Source organism: Xylaria bambusicola, assembly GCF_022495145.1.
Source record: "Xylaria bambusicola strain CBS 139988 unplaced genomic scaffold F5B22scaffold_65, whole genome shotgun sequence".
Classification (NCBI taxonomy): Eukaryota; Fungi; Ascomycota; class Sordariomycetes; order Xylariales; family Xylariaceae; genus Xylaria; species Xylaria bambusicola.
Genome location: NW_025953618.1, coordinates 169,526 through 192,584, shown reverse-complemented (window position 1 = coordinate 192,584; position 23,059 = coordinate 169,526). Strand labels below are relative to the sequence as shown.

Genomic DNA, 23,059 nt, shown 5'->3' with positions numbered 1-23,059 from the left:
TTTTCTCGTGATATTTGCCTGGTGGCCTTGCCTGTTCTTCCTGAACGCCTTGTCGAGGTACCTGTTTAACACAACTGTGGCCCCTTTATTTTCCCCGCCCTTTCGATGTTGAATATAGAATGCATTGGTTTTCTGCGAAGATAATGAGAATAACCACTCTTGATTTAGCGAAGGTAATCAAGTTTCAGGTTTGCCTGGAGACAGTGTTCATATAGTTGAGGTCAAAATGTATACGTGCATGACGGGGATGCAATGGAGGTGGCATCCATCCGCCGCGGCAGATGAAGATAGAACCCAGGCAACCAGGCAAGTAAGTCATCCGGTCGCTCAGTCAGCCAAGCGGAGAGTTAAGAGGTGCGGCAACGCCGCTGAGCCGCATCGATCTCATGCCGTGCCACCGCGTCTCTGCTCTGTTCTGCCTGTCCGCCTGCAATCCCCAGCAAATGCAAGAAGTGGAGGAGAGGGGGGAAAAGGATTGGCACAAAAGGAGACACCAATGAGATGACAGTCAGCCGGCATGCATGAGGGTTTCTACCTCCACAGTTCTACCATTCGCGGACTTCACCGAAATCGGGTGCACCTTGTGACCATTCCATTCCTGCAGACTGACCAGTTTTTTTCTGATTTATTTTATCCCTTTTTTTTGTCCTATGTTATTTTATAATATTCCCTCTTTTGGATCTGGACTGACCCGGTCCTCTTATTTTGAGTACTTGTTCCCGCCCTACACAACTTCTCCGCCGGGTCCAACGTTGTTGTAAAGCGGCCTGGCTTGTCGTGACCCTGGCCGCAGATGGGGTCGAATCAAGGCCGGATCGAGTTGGGGTGGGCTCGCTCACTCGTCGCCGAATTCGTCCACGACCCATAGGCAGAAGCGCTCCCACTCGACGGCCCACTCCTTGAGGTGCTGTGCCTTGAGACCAGAGCCGACGCTCGCCTCGCGAACGTCGCGATTCCAGTCCTCGGTGGTCTGGTCCTCGAAGGCAGCCCAACGGACCGAGTTCTCGGCAAGGGAGCCGAGACCTGCAAGCCCCAGGTTCTCCCAGCCCTGCAGCGCCTGCCAGAAATCGTGGGTGCTACCTGCGGTGTCCTGTCCTAGCATGGCAGGGTCGTCGTTGCAGAGAGAGCAGGGGACGCCACGGGCGAGGAGCGCTGGCAGCGGGTGGCTCATAACAGACCCGCAGAGACGGAGCACTTCGTTCGAGATAGGGCAGCTTTCGATCAGGATGCGCTTCTCCTTCACCAGGTCGATCAAGAGAGGGTGTTTGTAGAGACTGAAACCGTGCCCGATGCGGCGCGTGCCGAGCAGAATTGCATCGAACAGGTTATGGTCCGTGTCTGAGCCCGAGCCTAGACACTCTCCAGCGTGAAAGAAAAAGGGAATGTTGACACCTTCTTCGGCGCACTGTTTCCGAAACCACATTATCTCCGGCAGTAGGTCACGGTGCGTGCGGCCGAGATCTTCCTGGCCTACTAGGTCGTATCCCGCAATCAGGTGCGGATGTGTGAGTTTGGTTGTGATGCAATTGTCCATATCTTGCATGATGCTCCGTGTCCCTTGGGAGCGTATCGTCGCCCAAATCGTGCGCAGACCCCAGAACCCCTTACCCTCCTCGCTCGCTTGGAACCGCTTCACTTCTTCATCCAATACGTTCATCATGGCCTGGTAGTCGCCCTCCGGAACCTCGCTGTCCTGTCGGTAGTAGTCGAGATCCCACGAGAACCGTAGTTCAGCGTAGTTGACACCATCAGCTTTCAAGAGTGACATTAGACGGCGCAGAAATTGCCGGTAAATAGGCTCGTAGTGAACGATACTGTTAACGACGCGGAAGCAGGTAACTGTAGTTAAAAGTGACATGTTAGAATCCGTTCAATCTTACTCACAGTTCACTTATAGTGCTGATATGAAAGCCTTGTGCAATTGTAGAGATTCCTGTTACGGAGTTTGTTCAAAAAATTTTGACTTACAGAACTTCCGCCAAACATGATCGACACCGTGGTGTTGCTCAACCGCTTCGGTTCGAGAGATGGTGGCGCGGTTATATAGCCACTTCAGAAATCCCGGTCTACCAGTTTCTGGAAATGCGTCGGCAGCTTGCGTTAGCAGCATAGGTGTCTGAGCGACATATCCCTGACCCCAGATATCCCCCTCGGTCTGCGGGGTCTTGAAAAAACGGAACTTGACCGCAGCGTCCTCTAGGGCCGTCGGGTCGCTCAGGGGGCGGTCAGCCAGGATGTGCATCCCCGGGGTGTCGAGAAGCACGGCGAAGAGGAAGTCAAAGTCGACCATGGCGTCCATGTGCGCATGCAGTAAGGAGCCCTTGGGCATCCGTCTCACGATGCGCCAAAGCTTGGTTGACTCCATCCGGTCCTTGGATAGTGAGAACATCATGCCCGGGTACACGGTAATCTTGTCTGCTTTCTGCGCCAGCGAGTCCTCGAGCTGGGGCGTCCAGACTGTGTTCTTCTCCTCGTCGCGAATGCGCTGGACGATGTCACAGGCGCGGCGAGCGATGGGAGAGAGGTTCTGGCGGAACGAGGCATCTACGTTGAAGTGATTAGTGTGTGTCCACCGTAAGATGTAGTAGTACTCACCACTTCGCTGTTTGTTCTCCTGCGCGATGAGTGCCTCGCGTCCCTCGAGGTATTTCTGTAGGAAAGGCTCATTCTCCTTGGGGATGTCCTGAGAGATCTCGTCCCACTCCTCATCTGTAAAGCCCATTGGTTTGGAACTCATCTTCGGCGTGTGAAGGTCTAGTGATAATGCTGAGTGGAGATGGCGAGAGACAGGCGTGCGAGTGAGTAATCTGAGAAGTGAGAAGTAGGAAGTAAGGAGTGAGATAGAAGTCTGTCAATCGCGAGGATTGCTCTCACGCTTATATGAGTTTTAGAAATGATCTGTGAATGTCGATGATCCCAAGCTGCTGCACCAACATGCCTAACCTAGTTGTGAGGTAGCATGTGAGGGCTGTCTCTAGGAATAGGTGACGATGGGCGAATAGGAGCGAAAGGCGTTGTCCACTAATATCCACTAAACCATATGACCGTCCTTACCTACAGTTCCATGTTGAGCTCCACTGCCTAACCGTCGTTTTGAATCCTATTCTCTCCCAATTGCCGACTTGAGAAGCTACGAGTAGTACTTTCCTTCATATTATCTAGATGTGCTTCGCCGGTGACTCAATGCCCCCTGTGATGCGACGTCTTGTTGTGGCTGACTTAGTCGGTCGCCGTCGGTTACCGTCGGAAACCCCGGCAGGTGTACCAAGGGGCAATGGTATGGACGAGGTTAAATGGTATTGCCCACTCCTTGATGAGAACTTCACATTTTATATCATTTCTTTAAGTATCTGAGTTTGACTATAAATGGGCTGCTAGCCTTGACCATCTAGGTCTTGTTACTTTGCTTTATGAAGCGAAGTCTGTATAACCTTATTTCCAGTTATGGCTACATGTCTCTTGTACGCGTGTAACATATCAACGTCAACACGTCTTTCATTGAACGCTCCTTTTCTCATTATATCGGCCTTGTACATAACTATACTATTGCTTAAAAGAAGAGTTTAACTCAGGTACATTGATAACTATTGATATGGCAGCTTTGTACATGGAGAGAAGGGCGAGACCATGAAAGTTATGAGACATCTACGGCTTCTGAGCAGCCTGTACCGAATCATCTTAATAGTTAATTGAGTCGAACTAAAGTTGAGTTTTGCGTGCCTATGAATGATAGCTTTGTCATCGCGTTTGTCTAATATACATAATTTATAACTGGTCTCTGAAAGCAAATAGGACACTTGATCATGAGAGATTTATTGTACTCAAAATCCAACGCGTGAGTATATTATCTAGTAACAACTTTGATGTAACAGGGTCATGGAGTTGTCAATTATGAAGCGACTCTTTGGGGGTGGAGATGGTTATATGTTAGTATATACTCTCTCCCTTGTCCGTATAATTGTAACTATCTCAAACAAGGCATATTTCTAAAGTCTGGTTAACAAAATAACATACTTTACCTTAATTGTGAATATGGCTCTTGAACTCAGTTTCCCAATCTCAAGCTGATGTAGTAACCCGCATGTAATTAGGTCATACCAAGTAGCAGAGCATTGCGGTCAACTACTCGCACGCATTCCACATACAAATTATGTTGAATTGTTTTTTTCCCTACTATCAAGCAGAATGTATATGATTATAATAATAATGAAGTTTTTGTTTCGCACATTAGGGCTGCATTAATAATCGGTGATATCGAAGACTTGCGTGAGTGTATTTTTAGAATAACACCAGCTGTTTCGGCGTCCGTAAATCTCCGACGCAGACTTTATTGCAATTCGTCTAAATTTATACATGCAGCCAGGCGGGACGGCAGGAACCGAACAAACCAAACCGCTGGTCGAGATATTTGGAAGATCAAGTCATTCGTACATGTTACTCGTGCTTTGCATAACCGAGATTCAGAGTGAACTGCTTCTTTTGGCATTAGCGCCAACCGGTATAAATACATTCTACACGGCCCAAGGTGGTGGTCAGACAAACTGTTAACGGTGACATGACTCGTAATACAATTGCGGCTTCAACGGAATTCGCTTTCTTTTTAATCAAATAGTTAGGAGGGCCAAGTGCCGAGGAAGGTAGCTCTCGTGAAGCTGCTCGTGCGCGCTCAATCCGCTCTAAATATGTTGAATGATCCCAGCTATTCCGGCTGGAGCCAGAGAGAAGAGCTAAAATTGGGATAATATGCATGGTGTCTGTCCCATTCGAGAATGAGTGATTATAGATATGAATCGATCTATGAATCTCTCACGTTGACAGCCAGAACGTGGAGCGACAAGATGGCAGTGGGATGGACATAAGGTGATAAAGCGAAGATTTGGAGTACTTGGCTGCAATGGCCGTAAGATCTAGTACCTGATAGATAGGGAGGCCTAGCTATCCAAAATCATATATCAATACTTTACTAGTCTACCATGGCTAGGTAGATTGTGGTTATGTTGTATAGATCCATATTGAGCATCCACGTCATCTAGCGATTTTGATACTGACTATGAAAAGAAGCTTATCGAGAGAATGATATCAGGGAATTAGCTCATGGGGGCCTCACAGCGAGTATTGGACATGCTACAAACAACTCAATTTACCTAGGCATTCATATACATCCTAATAAGGAAGTCATTCTTCTTTGGCGCCCTGTCACTCCGCATTACAACATTGTGGCCCCGAGTACGCGCTCAAGCCGCTCAAAATATCACCATTACAAAGCTAGTAGTATGGCTTGAGAATTGAACTTGAAAATTAAAGCTATCCATAATACACTAATCTACTATGGCTGCCAAGGTCCATATGATTCATTCGGACTCTTTTCATTGGCCTTGGTAGCTGATCTTGTGGCTTACAGACAATCGGACCGGCCTTTATATCCGCCGTGGTCCCCTACTATGTCCCAAAAGAGGCGAGGGATGAATAGCTTCACCGCCGAGAACTGATGACGGAAACGGGCTGAGACTGTTTAAAACTAATTACCGAAGTCTGCAGCCTCCACACGTACAAGTGAGCACAAAGGGTATTTATTCCGCGAGTTTCAGATCGCCACTAGCACGATTTACGAATCTATCTTGATCTAGTACCGGTAGACGCTCTTGAACTTGAGAAAATCCATCATTGGCCGAGATTACATAATCTAGCTTTATTGACTGATACCGTAGATGGCAGCTATCTGACGTTGCGATTGGCTGTGTAACCATATAGGTACATTGATCTAGGACCCTTACGAAGTAACGTCTTCAGCATACATGTACATTGTTAAGGCACAAGTCACCGAAAGGATGGGAACCTTTGAATTCCGCCATTGGAACCTGGGTCTGTGAACCTGGGGAATCCCCACCGGCAGGCGGCACGGCGCGGTGGCTGCGCCGATTACATCATATCACCTCTGCGGGCGCTGCGCCAGGCCAAGCAGCGTTTCTACTTCCTCTCGCCTCCTACATAGGACTGCAGGTCAGAGTTGCAGGTGGTCTAGTAGTAGATGTTGTTTCTCCCACAGAGATCCTTGCGTCATGAAGTACCTAATTGGATCCTTCCCATGTGGGTGGCGAGCTGTGATTTCATTGCTACTAAGAAGGGATTGATGCAGCTATCGCGCTGCGATCACACACTGCTCGGGTCACACAGCCCGTCTTACACTACCCTTGAGCTGCGCAGTAGATACATGAAGGTGTGCGTGCATATATGTATGTACGTACGTATGTATGTATGATCTGAGTTCTGATCTGAGATGCGCGCTGGTACTGTAGGTCAGATAGGTCTATCCATCATCCTTCACAGTACCTAGGGCTAGGCTTCGCGCTGTTTTGAAGACGCCGCTTCCTTATCGCATCTTTGACTTACTATTATGATCTCATGGGCTCGAGATTTTCGTTAAAAAAAAACAGCCCGAACCCCGATAAGGAATCATCGCGATTCGGAGGCATCGACGTTATGCTTTCACATGAGCCAGTAGAGATACAACTTCGCACCTCTACCTCGCGGTGCTGATACATCTCGAGTTCATGATATTCCTTCCGGAGATCCTACATTCGGGACGCTGACGCCACCCCGACGATTGATCAGTTAGTTAGTCAGTCTGACATCTGGGACACCCAGAATCAGAGCCATCTCCACGGAGCGAAAACGTTTTTCACCAGCTTGCTTGCCTGCCGGCCGTGAAAAAAGGTGCGCGCCGCATGCCTGCCGCGCAGGACCTGCATGCGCACCGCACCATGTCCACGCATTCGGTCTATCCTACAGATCACTCGTGCCTTAAGCCCTGGGGTTCCGCTCGATCCCATCCAACCAAACGCCCTACCACGTGGGGAAAAGGACGTCTGTGGGATTGTCTTTGCCTGCCGGATGAGCGATTGATGGGATCGTTGTTGCATCTAGGCCCTTTTCCTTTGATAAACGATCACCCCATAGGACCGTGGCAAAAATAAGGGAATCTTTGCATGTAAGTAGGAAGCTGTCCGTCGCGCGACTATGGTATAACTATTTCCTCGTTAGCGAGCAGTAGAGCAGAATAGCATGAACAAGCCTCATGCAGTCGCGATCCTTTTCACAATCCTGGAAGTAGGTAGAATAAATTCCTTCGCCCGATATCGGTAGCACTTGGAACGAGCAGACAATATTGTTGAGCTGGATGAACACACACAGGGACCTTAGTCTTGTATACCTAGACAGCATCTGTTCGTAGTGAAGGATTTCAAAGATAAGAGGTAGATTTGGGAAATGAGAGCATTACTTAAGGGGGGACCGGGGCTCATAACTGGAGGCTTATTGTCAAGTTGGCTAGCGGCAAAGGTCCCTGCAGCCTTTCCTCGCTCGATCGCTCAGACTCATTTTCACACATCCCTCCCTGTTAGAATGAGGCTGGCGATCATATACTAGCTACCTATCTACCTATCAGGCAGGGAAGGTGTCTGGAAGGTGTTTTTGACCCTTCGCTACCGTAGAATTCCGTGTTTTCTCGAATGCATACCTATTACCCCGTATCTGCCCGTACATGTACAGTAGATCCAATACCGTATAGCCAGCCAATCCGCTGCATTGAATTTGTTATCATGTTCGTAAGGAACGGTGCTGAATCCGGTAATCAGCCCACATCTACTAGTACCTTGTCGATGAGGCGAACGCAGGCACAGGGGAGAAATCGAAGTCGATTTCTTGGAATCTCCCAAGCGTGCCGAGGCGGTGGAAGAAAAAAAAAAGTCACTTCTATAGGTGCAAATCGTAGTTTGAGAGTGCCAGTTTTATTTTACACCGCCTCGCGTGCTGCAACGTTCGGACATCTCGCCGTTCACGCAATACCGACCTGCCCTTACTCTCACACACCGGTACCGTACCCCGTCGAACCCGGTCTTTACTGACCGGTTTTGGTATATCCCACACGTCAAGTGCCCAGAAGACTCAAGGGAGCGCTCATTTCCAAACGACGGACGCAGAAATAGTCTATCGTCGTATAATCTTTTTTTTTTTCTTGACTTCCGAAAATTTGAGAGAAAAGGTATTTCATTTACTTAGGTATTTGCAAGATCGGTGTATTGGCAATTATCAAGTGGATCAAGGCAGGCCTACTTTTCACCTCCAGAGGGTCCTAACTAACTAAGCCTCAAAGCGGCCAAGTAAAGTCCTTTGCATGATGGATTGGATTTGATGTGATGGAGAACATGTTAGGGACCACCCGCGTCATCGGTTACATTAGTCTAGAGTATGTTTGCCATGCTCTTCTTGGCTAGAGGAAAGCAAGTAGGGAAAAGCCCTCTTTTTTTGAGAGGAAAGATAAATTAATTTTCTTTCTTTCTTTTCTGCTTGAGCCTTACTAGGCTGCATACGGAAAACACCGTCTTGGTACCGAACTCAGTTCCCCTGTCTGCTCTGCTTCCTTCGCTTGCTTCTGGCATTTTGCGGGAAACTTGGTCCCGGCCTTGGCCTTGGTCCCGGGACCGCTTGACCCTTGTTTCGTTTCCACCCTTGGGCCCAATTCCCTAACTTGTAGCTAGGTACCTACTGCAAAAACCCTTTGGTGATCTTGTCATCTTTCGGGTATGGCTATATTCACTGCTACGCATGTACTATGCGCATCTCGACTATGCTGCAGGCCCCAGCATTTGCCCCATGTACACATGTAGAAGAACTCAAGCTACGTATAGAGAATTTCAAATTCTCCACAGAGACACGGCGTATTACCTTGAGATTTGAGATGTTACGGATATAGTATAGGCATTTTGGAGATTTGACTGGCTTTCATTGATTGATTGAATTTCCATTGTAATATTCCCCAATTACGGGGGGGCTTCGGACTAGATCCGCGGGGAACTCCTTCTTGGTGCCATTCCCCCACCGCATTCACTATACCGTACTACTGAACTATTGATACAGCGAGGAGCTAGGTAGGTAGGATGGGATTCGATCCCCGACCATAGACAACCAGTCCCGAGTAGTTCCAGCCTCTTTTACCCGAGTCACGGGGTTGTCCATAGTTCCTCCTGGGATCCGTATCCTCGCACCTAGGAATCAAAGCACATGACGATTCCAGCCCCGAGCATAGTACCTAGCTCTCCTGTCTCCCATGTCTTCCAGGGTCGCCAAGTTGATTGGGCAGTGGGTTCGTTTCGGCTGGCTGTGCCTCACGCCTACATGTGCTGCTCCTGGTTCCGCCTGGTTGGGGAATTCCAATTTGCCCAAGAATATGATGAATCTGTCCTAGCGCAATGTAGCGTACTGGGGTCCATGATACAGGTTTTTAAATATGCTGCACCGTGGTGCTGGTAGTGTCCCAGTTCCAAATATGGGGTTCCACCAGTCGTATGCATGCCAAGCGGTTTGAGGACTCGTCTTCCTCCATCCCCCCATTCTCCTCCAGTGCTTGCAGGCAGAGAGTCCTCGTTTCCGGTATAACGCGGAGATCCATCCATCACAATGACGTCGAGATGGCTTGGAAGGAGGACATTGGCGGATGTCCCGCATCAGCTGCACCAATGGTGATATGCTAACAATCGTGAAGAACGCCTCGGAATATACCGTGTCATGCAAAATAGAAAACGGAGGTACGTAAAGGATATTGGTAATAATAAAACAGCGTGACCTTGTGACCCTGGGAAATTGGAGAGATGAGACGGGTATTGAGACGGTTATTAGGAATTATGAGTTGCTTTTTTCTTTTTTCTTTTTTTTTTTGCACCTGGGTAAGGCCAAGAGCCCGGTCCCGCGGTTCTCCGGCACGTGGTGTTATACGATCCACACATATGGAGAGCGTCGAGTTTGTTCGGGACTGAGACGACGACCCTAGTCGAATCGTGCATTGCGTTGCGCTCGTTCGTGGCTGACTTGGGAAACCTGGGGGAAGGTATAGCGCGCAGCCAGGCGACGAGGTGATAGGTACAATAAAGAAGCGTAGGTAATGCAAATTAGGTACCTCGGTCGAGCACGCGAGCAAAGCGCATTGGTATTCCGGATCGATTTATGACGATATACTGACGTCCTCCATGTCCCTCGTCATGAGAGATAGCTGAGCACGCCGCGCAGCCTCTGCAACGAGGGTAGAGTCGCGCAGGTAAGGATCCGTGCTGTGAGTCTTCTTCTTCTTGGGCCTGGGAGGGTGCATGATGACATTGCTGGGCCGTCTTGTGGTGTTGTCTGATACGTGAGCCGACGATAGTGACGATGCTGAGGTGTCTACGACTGTTGCTGATGATGAGGAAGCGGCGACAGCGGCAGGATTTATATTGGAGGCGTTGCAAAGATATAATGGCGTCATCTTGGCGAATATAAGTTGTGAGAGGCGATAGATGGATGATGGGATGACTGGATGTGTATCTTGTGCGTATCCGTGGGGAGGAAGGAAGTGCACAAAGGACAAGATATAAGTGCAAAGGCCAGTTGACTTTAAAAAGTCCGTCAGGGAGCCAGGAGAAGGAGAAGGAGAATATGTTCTGGTTTAATGAGGGTCCAGTCACGTTGGCAGTGTGGTGCGTAGAAGTCGACGAGTTGGATGATGGAAGAGACAAAGGACCGGGCTTGTATGGCACGACGTCGTACGACGGGTATTTATCTCGGGATGGGTAAGGAGAAGAGCTTTTGGTATATGTCTCTTCTTTTAAGTCACATGTAATGGATTTGAGATGAAAGTGGTTAGGCAGGACTGGGGGAAAAAAGAAAAGAGAGGACAAGGCAGTGCGAGGTCGTCTTTGTTATAACTTCAAGAAGCACCGAACCGGCCTGGTACACTATGTCACACAACCCCAACCTGGGAAGTATAAGTTGGCTGCGAGCTGCGAGCGAGAGCGGCGACTACATCACACGCAACATACCTACACCCACAGCTACATCACGAGTCAAGGGTACTTTCTTCCCCGTTCCCTGCCTCTTCCCTGGAGGTCTCGTCCTTGCCCGAATCTGTGCGGCTTAGGATGTAGGTAAGTATGTATGTAGTGTTGTACAATATGCAGTGTAGACTAGACTACCTAAACCACGGCAGCTAAAGTAGTAACCAAGTCCATACAACGGCTATATTCCTACAATATTACATACATACATAAGTAATGTAGGTATGTAAGTAAGTACCTATGTAGATACATATGTACATACATACGACGGTACTTATATATGTACTTCGTCGTTTTGGTGTGTAAGGATATACCTACATGTATGTATATATTAGTAGTCCAGAAAGGGAAATCGACAATGTTAGGTAATTGGCTGCGAAGAAGATTTGTGTTGTTGATCATCGCTGGGGCAGAGCTGGGGCTGCTGGGGGTCCTCGGGGTGAAACTGAAATTGACAGGCTTGGCTTTTTCTCTTCGGTTTTATCATTTTTTTTTAATAGTCGTCATCACTGGACCGTTTGGTCTCGCGTTGGGGCCGGCCAAGGAGGAAAGCTCTAATAGTGTCCAATGTCCCATCACAAATGTGTTGAAAACCGGTGTAGTCTAGTCTAGTCTACCTAGTCTACCTACTATGTACAAATAATTCTTTATCTCTTTTGTCAAATAAGTAGGTAGGTCTTCGTCACTAGCGTAACACACACGGTTGGTAGCCCGCTCCATCTGTTTTTACCGCGACTACAGCCAGAATGTCCGAGTAAATTGGGGCTTCTTGGAATGTCTGAGCATACTTACATACATACTATACTGTAACCTACCGGTAGTAAGTAAGTTTAGCAGATATACTCCGTACTGTGCGCGAGCGATCGATGCATATGGATTGTGTCACAGCATTGGGGGGCAACTACCTAGATGCTGTAGTCAATGAATATACCTGTATTGCCGCCCCGGGCGATGAATGGGTGGACGAGGGCTCGCGATGTCACGTAGGTAGCAGGCAGAAGGTGGCACAGCATACAGGTCTCTGTAAGCCAGGCATGAAGAAGGTGTGGACTCGACGAGGTCTGGCCTCGTCTTGATCGCTCGCAGTACAGTGTGTGTGTGTGTGTGTGTGTGTGTGTGTCTATCTCTACATATACATCCATCACATACATGTACACGTAAACAAGATGGAGATGGCACCTACCTACATACATACCTACCTATGTAGTACGTGAAAGCATTCACTTCGCCTTGTCCACAAGTCACACATTCTATGGTTATTAGTCAAGGTCGAGGATGCCTTCTTTACGGCCTCTGCGTCAAACCAGGTATCACAGACAACCGCAAAGTGAGAGGTGATCACCACTGCAATGTTTCGCTCCTGCAATCGCGGGCTGAAACGCTGAAACATTGGGGTTCACCAGCACCATTATCACATGGGAGCCGGTCCGGATAGTGCGCCCAGCATATTGAGCACTTATTTGGAAAATCTTGGGTGCGTAAGTAGGTCGGTAGCCGCGTTTCCACTCACGATGCGTTGGCCAGGTAAAAGCTACCTAGGTAAGGTCCGAACCTGCGAGCAGAGCTACATACACGTACAGTACAAGATGTAATGGTCGAGCTGCATCTAGATTCCCATGAGAAGCCGGCGTGTTCGTGCACCAGCGAGGTCGGGCTCTGGTCGGGCTCGTCTCCCATACCCACCTACCTAGCATTGATGTCACCATCTTAGAAGCAGGCAGATAGTTCGAGTAGTTAGCCTACCTAGCAGACACCTAGGTAGGTTTACATATACAAGTCATCGCATGCGCCAGTTCGAGCCAACATACCAGACACACACCACGACAGATGACAGCATGGGAGAATTCACCCTCTGCATTCCAACGTCAGCCCCACGTCACATTCTGGAACGTAACGGTGGAGTGCGTCGATGCACACGATGTAGGCGATGGGGGAGCCGGTGAACTGAGATGAGCGGCACTAAGTAGATGGCCGCGGGATGTTACCCTCAAAACTTCGAGTGGCCTCTCGAGTCAGGCGAACGAGCCTTGGGCCGCGATACGTAGGCACTGTTTCTTCCGTCCAGGATCTGCCATGACACCCTGACATCGGGACACCGTTTGAATAGGCACGCAACGCCGGCTGCAGGAGGCTGTCTCAACGCACTTTGCTTCTGTTGCCCAGGGTTTCTCCCCAGGGTCTGTCAGGGTCTGTCTTATCGAGCATGTGCAGTGGGTAGTGTTACCCGGTAGGCAGTGTCTTGGACCGTATCCCCGGCTTTATACTGCCGTCTCCGGACATGCAATGCGTGCGCGGCCGTCACCAACTCCGAAAACATCGCCCATTAGGTACATGTATGCGAACGAACGCCGGCTATTGCCGTTTGGAGAATGACCATCTTCATAGTCATACATGCATGAAATTACAATGTGTCTTGACTCGTTGGTATAGAAATCCCTTAACACTCTATAGCGATGAATGATTGTATGTATCGCAGACGGAATGTCTGTAAGGTATAGATGATAGATGGCTTCCCCGCGTCAATGGAACCTCTAGGTGCAACTGTGTCAAAGACAAGCCAAAGCCAGCCCCCTAGTCAAAGTGGAGGGCGCAGTTCAGCGCTGAACAGACATGATACGAGACTTCGATCTTGTGCATCTCAGCTTGTACTTTTGCGCGAGGCGTGTTACGTACATGATCAGAGTCTAGGTAGATGAAGGATGAAGGCCTTCAAAGAGCCAGGCCGCCATCCGGACTGTGATACGCCGTATATGGAGGGGGAGGCGTTCTGTGGCTGAACCCCGCGGCAGCTAGTTCCCGTGGGCAGACCGTGGGCTGCCAGGCCTGCGCTGCGAGGGCCCTTTAGCCCAGACCTTGACCAGCTGTTTGAAGGCCCTAGAGAATTGCCTAGGACCGCTAATCGGACGCTTGCCTCTATCGATAAGCACACCTGCCTACCTAGGTAGGTAGTCATAGCCATGCCCACCTTAACTTTGGATGGATAGATAGTGAGGCCGGGCGTTGTCGATGAGAAGCAAAGCTCCGGATAGTAATTGCTATTGAATTCGCTCGTTCAGCATGTCTCATACGACAGAGGCAACCCGGGGTAGGCCGCGTTCCCAGGAATCCTCCGGTTGGTTTACCATACCAGCTCCTCTAGCCCGGCTGTTCAAGCAATTTCCGCTCCTGACGTACCCCCCCAACGAACTCCCTGCTCGTTCGCCAGATGTTAGGGACACGCCCACGCTTTACGTGTTCATATCGGACGAGGACGCCTTGAAGGGGCTACCGAGCTTCAATCCATCCTGTTTGAAGTGGCAAGTAAGTCGGAGATTTCGGGTCATAGGTCGTTCGTGGTCTCGTCGTGCCGAGCTAACATACCATTCTATGACAGACGTTTCTGAAACTTGCCGGTGTCGATTTTCATGTTCGATCCTCCAACAACCACGCTTCTCCTACCGGCGCACTGCCGTTCCTCTTACCACCATATACGCCTAGCGACCCGAGGTCACAAAGACCAGTTCCATCGAATAAGCTGGAGCAGTATGCTCTTGACAACGGCAAATCCAAGTCCCCAGAGAGCTCAGGCAGCACGAAACTAGATGCTTACGAGTCGTTACTTGATCATGGTATACGGAATGCCTGGCTCTATACATTATACCTGTCGCCCGCAAACCTTGGTCTTCTCACCCAGCTTTATATTGCGCCGACAACATCATCGCCGCCCGTCAGAGCCACTATTCTGTATCAACTAAGACACGCCGCTGAATCAGAGATATTAAAATCCACAAGCAGAGATGCCATAAGCCCAACATATCTATACCATGGGGCGAGAGAAGCATTCCGCGCTCTGAATGCACTCCTCGCTGACGAGGAGTGGTTCTTCGGGAGCAGGACCCCAGGACTCTTCGACGCCACCGTGTTCTCCTACACCTACCTCATTCTACATGACGAGCTACCATGGGAGAACCAGCGATTGAAAGACATTCTCAGCGAATTCCCTCGACTTGTCAATCATCGGAATAGAATATTCCAAAGGTGTTGGTCAGCTGGCGCATAAAGCCACTACGAAGCACTCTACTTCCCTTGACTAAAACGGGGAAAGATACAACGAACAAGCTGTAACGACTTTATTCCTAGCGACATTTTGTTCTGCAGATTTTTTGCAGAAGTGGAAAAAAACACTACCACTACCGACACTAGTAGTAGTGATGTACATCACATATTTATAAGACTACCTACATACCTTAAAGTTAGCTTCCACAGAGGGTCAGGGGAGCTGGTAATATCCAAAATGCACAAGCACAACGCGGGCTAGATGTATCATTAACTCTAATTAATTTCATCTCGCCGATATAAGCCCTGCATCTTGGAATCGCTCGCGTATCCTCATTCTCCCGCGACCGGTAAATATGTAGGGGGGTTAACCGACTGGTGGTTGGTTCACGGTTCTTACCGCCAACTCACACCACCAACAGTAACATACGATATAAAGACGAAAAATAAAATAAAATTATGAACTACTAGCATGATTGATTGATTTATTAATCGATCGTCCGAGATGAAAATCGCCTGTCGTTGCGGAGGGGAGCGAGGGAGCAGGGGCAAGTGCTACAATGGATTGATTGAAGGATAGGAAAGGAATGAAAAAGCTACCTACCTAGTCAAGAGACGCGCTTACCAAGTGAGAGGACAGCATGATGATGATATCGCCAGACTAGACCAGACTCAGCCCAGCCTCTCAATATTAAATTTCGAAATCTCATCATGAGGTATACCATCGCTTCGGCGTCCTAGGACCCGCCAGGTTAAGCAAAGACATAATACCTATATGAATGAGAATCAGAACTCTAGTTTCCAAGGTAGTAAAGTAAATAACAAATAATAGGCTTTATAAGCACATCCGTAATCACTCGCGATCGTTTTCAAAAAGTGTATGTGATCTACATACTCGAAGCAATGCAAATGAACAAACACTCAGAACTCATCTCACGCATATATCAAGTGGACCAAGATTTAAGGAGTGACTAATTTTATTCTGTTTTATCTTATATAAATGAGCGACTTGTCAAAACCATTCAAGCATAGATTTACTTGAAGGGGTGAATTAGTTTAGTTGGGTGGTGAACATTTAAAATTCCAAATCGTAGCGTTCGACTCGCTTTACGATGCGTGAGTAGGAAGGGGTCTTGCACCGTGATTGCGTTAATGATGATCGATCGGTTGTTTTGTTATGTTGTCGAAAATCCACAATGGTCTTGCTCCGTCTCCTAGCATGAGCGGACGAATGAGTGCCGCTATCTTCGCCTCAGCCAACGGAATGGTAAGAGCTGGATACCCATGGTACAGCATGCGAAAGAGAGGAGGAAGCTATTGGTGTTTACATTACATCGGCTGTGTTGATGTGCCGTTGTGAATCCTAAGGCGCCCCCGTTTGGGAGCTGCTCATCCTTCGCCTGTTCCCTTCGTGGTGCCATCCATGATAGCGCATGACTTTAGACGTTTCCCGTCAAGTTTTGCCGTAGTAACATGGATGCAGGCCGTAGAATGTGGTTGCTTTGCCAAATTACTGATTTGGCAGAGTGTCACCTGAACGGCTTCCTCGGAATCTCCATGGATCTGAGCCAGTAGTAGGATACCTTGCAAGGTGTACAAAACTAGGCCATCGTCGAATTTCGACGTTCGTCCTTGGTCTACGCAACTTCTTCGTTAGATGCCACTTTCGCAATGAGTTGGCCTTCTAGCTAATGAGTCGTCGTGTAGTAACCTTAAAGCATGCTTGCTGCCTATATACGGGAAACTCAATCAAAACCACTTCCAATTTGACTAGCAAAAGCCGTGCTGACTGACTTCTCGTCGTCGTCAACGCGCCGACGGAAGCCATTTGTGTAGCCTGGATAGCCAGAATTGTCGGCAACATGTTGTCGAAGACGGTCGCTGTGGGTATATGAAGTTGGTCGCGCGCGAAGGGCGTCTAAACCGGCTCCTAGGCTTGCGCCACCTTGTCCGACACCTTTTGCGCCGATAACACTCCCCGAAGCGTCGGTATACTCTGAAGTAGCAACACTCTCGCCAGCAATGCTCTCAGTGCCACGACCACGACCCTTGTTACCCATTCGACCATTGGATGTGGCATTAAAACCAGGAAGACCAGGCCATTGCTCAGGGTTGAAGTTAGAGAACATAGGCGGGAAGGCAGTATTGCCCAGAGCTGCACCGCCAAGTGCAGAGCTGTGTATGCTGGAAACATCGTCAGGGATGTAAGAAACCATTGAGCTAGATTCTAAGTCGTGATGTCGATGCTGTCCATGATGAGCGGCGTAATTATGATTCGCACGACCGTTTGAGTAACCGTGAGAACCATACGAAGATTGTTGGGCACGTTGACGAAAGGTGTTCTTAGGGCGGCTAAATTGAAGCAGCGAAGTCTGGAGATTAGTCAACGGTCCTTCAACTAGGCATTTCCGTTCCTTGAAATGAATGAGGAGGTGATGCCACAGGTCGTGCTTGGAAAGAACCTTGGGATTGCCAATTATAACAACGCCAAATTTGGCACGAGTGAGAGCGACATTCAATCGACGAGGATCTGACAGGAAACCGATGCCCTGGTTATCATTTGATCGAACACAAGATAGGACGATGAAGTCCTTTTCACGGCCTTGGAAAGCATCGACCGAAGCAACCTCGACTTCTTTGTAAGATTCCTTTTTGAAAGTACCCGTGTTTTGCATCGTCGTTACAATATAACTTCGTTGACCCTCATATGGAGTGATAACACCAATATCACTAGGGCGTACTCCGGCTTTGAAGAACCGCGTTACGATCTTTTCAACATTGGATGCTTCCGTTCGATTGAGATAGGAAGTTCCTGACGCAGAAATTTCTTCGTTGCCCAGATTCGACCAAAACATCATTGGCATCTCGGCGACAGGCCAGGGGAAATCTACATCTTTGCGAATTCGACTAGGAGCTGAAACACCGTTCTGTAGCGATCCTTCGTAGAACATATTCGATGGAAACTCCGAAAGGCAGGGATGCATACGGTATTGAATATTGAGTCGAATAGGGGTGAAACCCAATCGGACCAGACGTTCAAATAGAGATTGGTTTAGACCAGCTTTGGCGGCTTTCTTGTTCATGATGACAGGGCCCAATTGCTTGTGGTCTCCAACGAGAACGACCTGCTTGCAGCCAAGAACAAGAGGAATCATGCACTCCGGCTCGGCAGATTGAGTAGATTCATCAATCAAGACGTTACGGAACTTGATCTTTGCCAAACGCGGGTCTCCGGCACCAACGCACGTACAACAGACGACATCAGCATTGCTAAGTATCTCGCGTTCAGCAGCTCGAGTTAGCTGTTTGAACTTTTTCTCGTCTTGACTTGACAATTCTCCATACTCCCCTTTCAGCTGAGACAGCTTCATCAGCTCTGGGTTGCTGTCAAGCATACGGACCTGTTCGTGAAGAGCTAGAAAGCTGACGGATGATTCTACGTCCTCACGAGATTTTGCAGTCAGTCGAACAACTTTGAGCCCTGTGAGATTAATACGTTCACAAAGCTGATCCACCGCAACATTGGAAGGCGCGCAAACAAGAACTTGCCCATTGTCTTGTTTAGCAAGGTGGTAGATGATAGTGGCAGAGGTGACAGTCTTGCCAGTTCCCGGGGGGCCTTGAATGAGGCTGAGAGGCGTGCTGAGAACAGCCTTGATAGCACTAATCTGGCTACCGTTCAGTTCTGGAAGGCCTGGAGCACTGAACTTCTTAGGTAGCGTAGTCTTCATAGGCCCAGCGGCAACCTCGTGACCAAGAAGTTTGTGGAAGATGTAACCTGAAACGCTAAATTCGTCTACCGCAAAGTTCCTCATTGCGACTTGCATACGATCATACGAGGTGGCTTTCCAGACATAGTCGGCTGAGAAGTTGTGGGTGCATTCGGTCGGGACGGACTTGTCATTGCCGGTTTTTCGTAGTTCTAGAGACACCTCATCGGACTGGTTATTCGGGATCTTGATAACATATCCAACTCCCTCCCAGGGCGGACGTAGTTCCCCCTTGTACTTGAGTCGCATTTCGTCGCCGACTGCTAGTTTCACATCGCCAGATTCCAATTTAGGAAATGTGAAACTGGCAACATGCTTATAGTTGAGGCCGACATCCCATCGAACAATCAAGCCATCCTCGGATTGGGCCTCTTTCAATTTCTTGTCGTAATCGGATTCCATCTTAACTAGAGGCCCAAAGATATTCTGGTACTGGTAGGGATCTTCGTATTTCAGGAGCACAGGTAGGGGATCATCGTCGATACTGGCGGCCTTTTCCAGGTCCGCAACGGTTGCATTGGCATCATCTTTCCACATTTCTTCGAGCTTGGCAATTTGTGGCGGGGTAAGGTGTCGAGCACGAAGCTGCTCCGCGTCGGTGGGCGCCGAGACAAGCCAGCTAAGGAATGCACGGTCTTCGATAAGAGGCTGCCATCTGGAAATGTCCCAGCTCATATCCTTGGACGATGGAGCAGCGGCACATGGCTGACGGCATAGGAGAACAACAACGGTATCGGATTTTGCGGGGATGAATCCGAGAAGAAAAACATTCTTGGTGCCACAGTTGTAGCACTCGAGGGTAGTATCGCCAAGGGCAGATTGAGGGTGAAGCTGGACTTCTTTATGGCGCGCGCGAACGAGATGATTGACAATGTGGGAGGAACTTGCGTTGCCTCGTGCACTGCAGAACCATTTGTTGCAGGTAAGGCACTTGACGACAGAGCTCGGCGAGTGGATGCCACAATAGGCGCAAGCATGGGGAGGGAGTGCTTTGTCTTCCTCGGGCGCCTTGATTGCGAGACCTTTCAAAGCATCGACCGGAACACTGGCCAAGCTTTCGTTGTCGTCGTCATCGAAGGCTTCGGTCTCATTGTCGTCATCGTCGTTCTGGCGCCTGGCGTTACCTAGGCCACCCCGTCCATTGTACTTGCCGAAAAGCAAGGTCTCATCGGGATCAAGAGTAGACATATCATCTTCGCCGGCGTTGATGGTAGTGGCGGAATTGGAAACCAGATGGTTACCGAGATGGGTGAAGGCGTCCATTCCTCTAGTGGGCCGCTCTGGGGCAGGGATTGTCAATTTTCGGAGACAACGTATTCGGCGGAGGGCCCTGCCCGGGGATCGTCAGTGACGGGAGGACGGTTCTTCGAGTGCCAGGAGCTCTGTCTCGGCGTCTGGACTGTACAGCGTCGAAGGGTGCAGTACGGGGAGAGGGGCGTAGACAAAGAGGCTGTCAATAGGTATGGGGGTAAAGCGGGTGGCGGTTTTAGGTGGGATCTGTCTGCGATTCAGCGAAGTGGAAACATCCAGATCACATTGTTTGACAATGCGAAGCCGACGCAAAGAGTGATAGGGGTGGCGGTGCGAATGAGCGCGAATGAAAGGTATGAGAGAGGTAGGCGACGGTGAGGGCAGGGAGGGATGATATAATTCACACCACGAGGTGGGCGTGGGTGGAAGGAAAGTTTGGGGTCACCACCTTTCTGTTTGCGATTCCGCAGTTCGTCGCAATTCAGAATCGCACTAGTCCGCGATAGGGCGATAGAAGGAATCTTTTTTCGAGCCTGGCTACGGTGGCCCACTAGAAGATACCTAGGGCCTTACATAATTACTGTAGCTGGTACATCCCCTCGGCCTGCCACACCATGCCACACCATCACAGCCCATCTGATGGGGCCTGTATCAATGCTGCCAAAAGTGCCTATAGCACTTCTATAGGCTGCTGCAGGTGTGCTGTGAACCAGGCGGGCCCCACAAAGCCAGCTGGTCGGTAGCTAGGGAGATGTATCGCTACCTGCTGAAGCTAGTGAAGCAGTACCATAGGTGAGTACACTACTATGGTTAGTACCCGCTGCCCAGTAGCTGATAAGCCCCGCCAAAATTTCTCGAAAGCCAGGAAACAGCATTATCTACATCTAACATGTAAATGGCCATCGCCATTGACATCAATGCTTTTGGACACCAACGCCAGCAAAAAAAACACCATTCGCCAACACAATCTCGCCTCGAAACCAACTTACTCAATAGAAATCATTTTGTGACACTGGGACGTGGAATCCGGAATCCGATCGCATCGCCGCTCCCGAAACTTGCAACGCCTGCTTCTGCTACGATCCATTCCATATCCTATCCTCAGCCGTCATCATGATTCGCAAGAATGCTCGTGCGAGGAGGGATTTCCTTTACCGAAAGGCCATCCTACTTCAGAACGCTGAGGTATCCGAGCGGAGATCAAAATTGCGCGCCGCGCTCGCTAGTGGCCGGCCTCTCGATCCTAGTATTGCGAATGACAAAACTTTACGAAAGGACTTCCAGTATGATGAGTCTGCCCAAGATCGGTCCATCCAAGAAGAACTCGAACTAGACGATGAATATCAACACCTCTCCGGCCTCGTAGACCCCCGAGTGCTCATCACAACTTCGCGCGACCCTTCAACGAGGCTGCAGGGTATGTCTATCCGGATTTATTCATCAGGTCGAAAGATACTAAGTCTGGAATAGCTTTCAGCAAGGAAATTCGGTTACTACTTCCCACAGGCATTCGTGTAAGTGGTGTCAATGCGCCTCGGTGAAAGTAGACCAATTTTAGATTGTATATCTTGCTAATGATTGATGTCCAGTTAAATCGTGGTGGCACCATTCTTCCTGAACTCGTTAAGTCGGCGCAATCTGCTGGATTGAGTGACATAATAGTAAGGAGCAGTCTTGTCAGTTTTATATAAGTAGCTAACCACATTACACAGTTATTGCATGAGCACAGAGGCCAGCCGACAGGTCTCACATTATCACATCTTCCCTTCGGGCCAACAGTGTCATTCTCTCTTGTAGGTTTGGAGATGATCTTGGGGATGTCCAAGGAGCTGACCTGGAGCTAGCACAATGTGGTTCTACGCCACGATATTCCAAATACTATTCGAGGCACAGTGAGCGAGTCTTATCCGTAAGTTCTATGGTCATTCTTGTCCGCCTTCCCCAGTGGATATATACACACAGCACCTTGTACTTGCGTTACATTCTTGAACACTCAAGCGGTTTAAAATCTCCTAGGGGTAGCAAGCACTAACTATTGGGATTTTTCAGGCACCTTATTTTTGAAGGTAACTATTTATGTTCATCTTAGGAAATCTCTAGACTCACCACATATTCAGGATTTTCGACACCTTTAGGCAAACGTATTGTGAAAGTTCTCCAGCATATCTTCCCTCCTCGTGAGGCCGCTACCAGCAAATCTATCGGATCACGAGTAATCACATTCAAAAATCTTGACGACACAATAGAGGTATGACAAAATGCCCCCCATAAACCTGTGGTATATTTTGAGGTCAAACACTGCCCTGCTTGTGCCTTTTCAAATGACTCCAGGATGTGTGCTCACATAGAACGACTTGTCTGACTCGTCTTTGAATAGGTTCGTCACCATGTTTTTGTACAGACTAGGTAAGCATCTGAGAACCCTTTTCTCACAGATTATGAGTGATTTCTGCTGTAGCGTGCCAAACTTTGTAGGATACTGACTGTTGGACGGTAGTTATGACTCGGTAGAGTTGAGTGAGGTTGGGCCGAGAATGTCCATGAAACCATTTCAAATCCGGGCCGGATTACTGGATCAGCGAGATGGCGATGTTGAGTGGGCCCTCACCAATTATACACGAACCAGTCGGAAGAAGAATTACCTTTAAAGTCCCAGGCTCCGTCTGTGACTATAACTTGATAAGAGTTCATGGCAAAATGAAGATCGCTACATTATTTGCGAAGAAAGGCGAAACACCAGACGAGAGAGGCGCTGTTTTGAGTGGTTGCTACCAACCTCGTCCAATATCTCGTTGGTGATTGGCTTATAAAGCAGGCCGTCAGGAAGATGGTGTCGTTCCAGCCTCGTGGCAGTTATCTCGATACATCACTTGGAGATGCTATCAAGTAGAGGTATCATTTTTCGGTAGACTCATCATGTTCATACAGAGGCTAGAAAGAAACTCTCTGGCCCTGAACTCTGAAGAACTAGATCGAAGACTATTAGAGTTAGGAGAGTGTCTGGACGGGTTTCGCAATATAATTATTTGATACCCCAGCCTGCCTCAAAAAGAGGGAAAAACTGAAAGGACCCATTTGAATGAGCTAGCTATTAACAGCCCGCTCGTGTGGCTGCTACTCTCGGCTACATTTATTTGTTAA

General features: G+C 48.9%; 4 protein-coding genes across 4 annotated transcripts; 2 read left to right on the top strand and 2 right to left on the bottom strand.

Moving 5' to 3' along the window:
• Window positions 1-670: 670 nt before the first annotated feature.
• On the bottom strand, window positions 671-3,154 carry F5B22DRAFT_489394 (adenosine/AMP deaminase). The gene is made up of 3 exons (XM_047972321.1): window positions 2,596-3,154; window positions 1,969-2,544; window positions 671-1,839 (listed from the first exon to the last, which is right to left on the bottom strand). Exons 1-3 carry the CDS (start codon window positions 2,735-2,737, stop codon window positions 836-838), a joined length of 1,722 nt encoding a protein of 573 aa, XP_047826199.1. The 5' UTR covers window positions 2,738-3,154; the 3' UTR covers window positions 671-835.
• Window positions 3,155-8,760: 5,606 nt separating this feature from the next.
• Window positions 8,761-11,044, bottom strand: F5B22DRAFT_626107 (uncharacterized protein). Its single transcript, XM_047976217.1, has one exon. The coding sequence runs from the start codon at window positions 10,292-10,294 to the stop codon at window positions 9,998-10,000; it is 297 nt and encodes a 98-aa protein (XP_047826198.1). The 5' UTR covers window positions 10,295-11,044; the 3' UTR covers window positions 8,761-9,997.
• Window positions 11,045-13,823: 2,779 nt separating this feature from the next.
• Window positions 13,824-15,292, top strand: F5B22DRAFT_489341 (uncharacterized protein). Its single transcript, XM_047972320.1, has 2 exons — window positions 13,824-14,162; window positions 14,236-15,292. Exons 1-2 carry the CDS (start codon window positions 13,920-13,922, stop codon window positions 14,899-14,901), a joined length of 909 nt encoding a protein of 302 aa, XP_047826197.1. The 5' UTR covers window positions 13,824-13,919; the 3' UTR covers window positions 14,902-15,292.
• A 5,158-nt stretch (window positions 15,293-20,450) lies between these two features.
• F5B22DRAFT_489245 (anticodon-binding protein) lies at window positions 20,451-22,943 on the top strand. The gene is made up of 10 exons (XM_047972319.1): window positions 20,451-20,710; window positions 20,784-21,335; window positions 21,389-21,432; window positions 21,508-21,579; window positions 21,631-21,711; window positions 21,763-21,827; window positions 21,968-21,984; window positions 22,036-22,166; window positions 22,296-22,324; window positions 22,416-22,943. The coding sequence occupies exons 2-10, from the start codon at window positions 21,032-21,034 to the stop codon at window positions 22,564-22,566; spliced, it is 894 nt and encodes a 297-aa protein (XP_047826196.1). The 5' UTR covers window positions 20,451-20,710; window positions 20,784-21,031; the 3' UTR covers window positions 22,567-22,943.
• The last annotated feature ends 116 nt before the right edge of the window (window positions 22,944-23,059 follow it).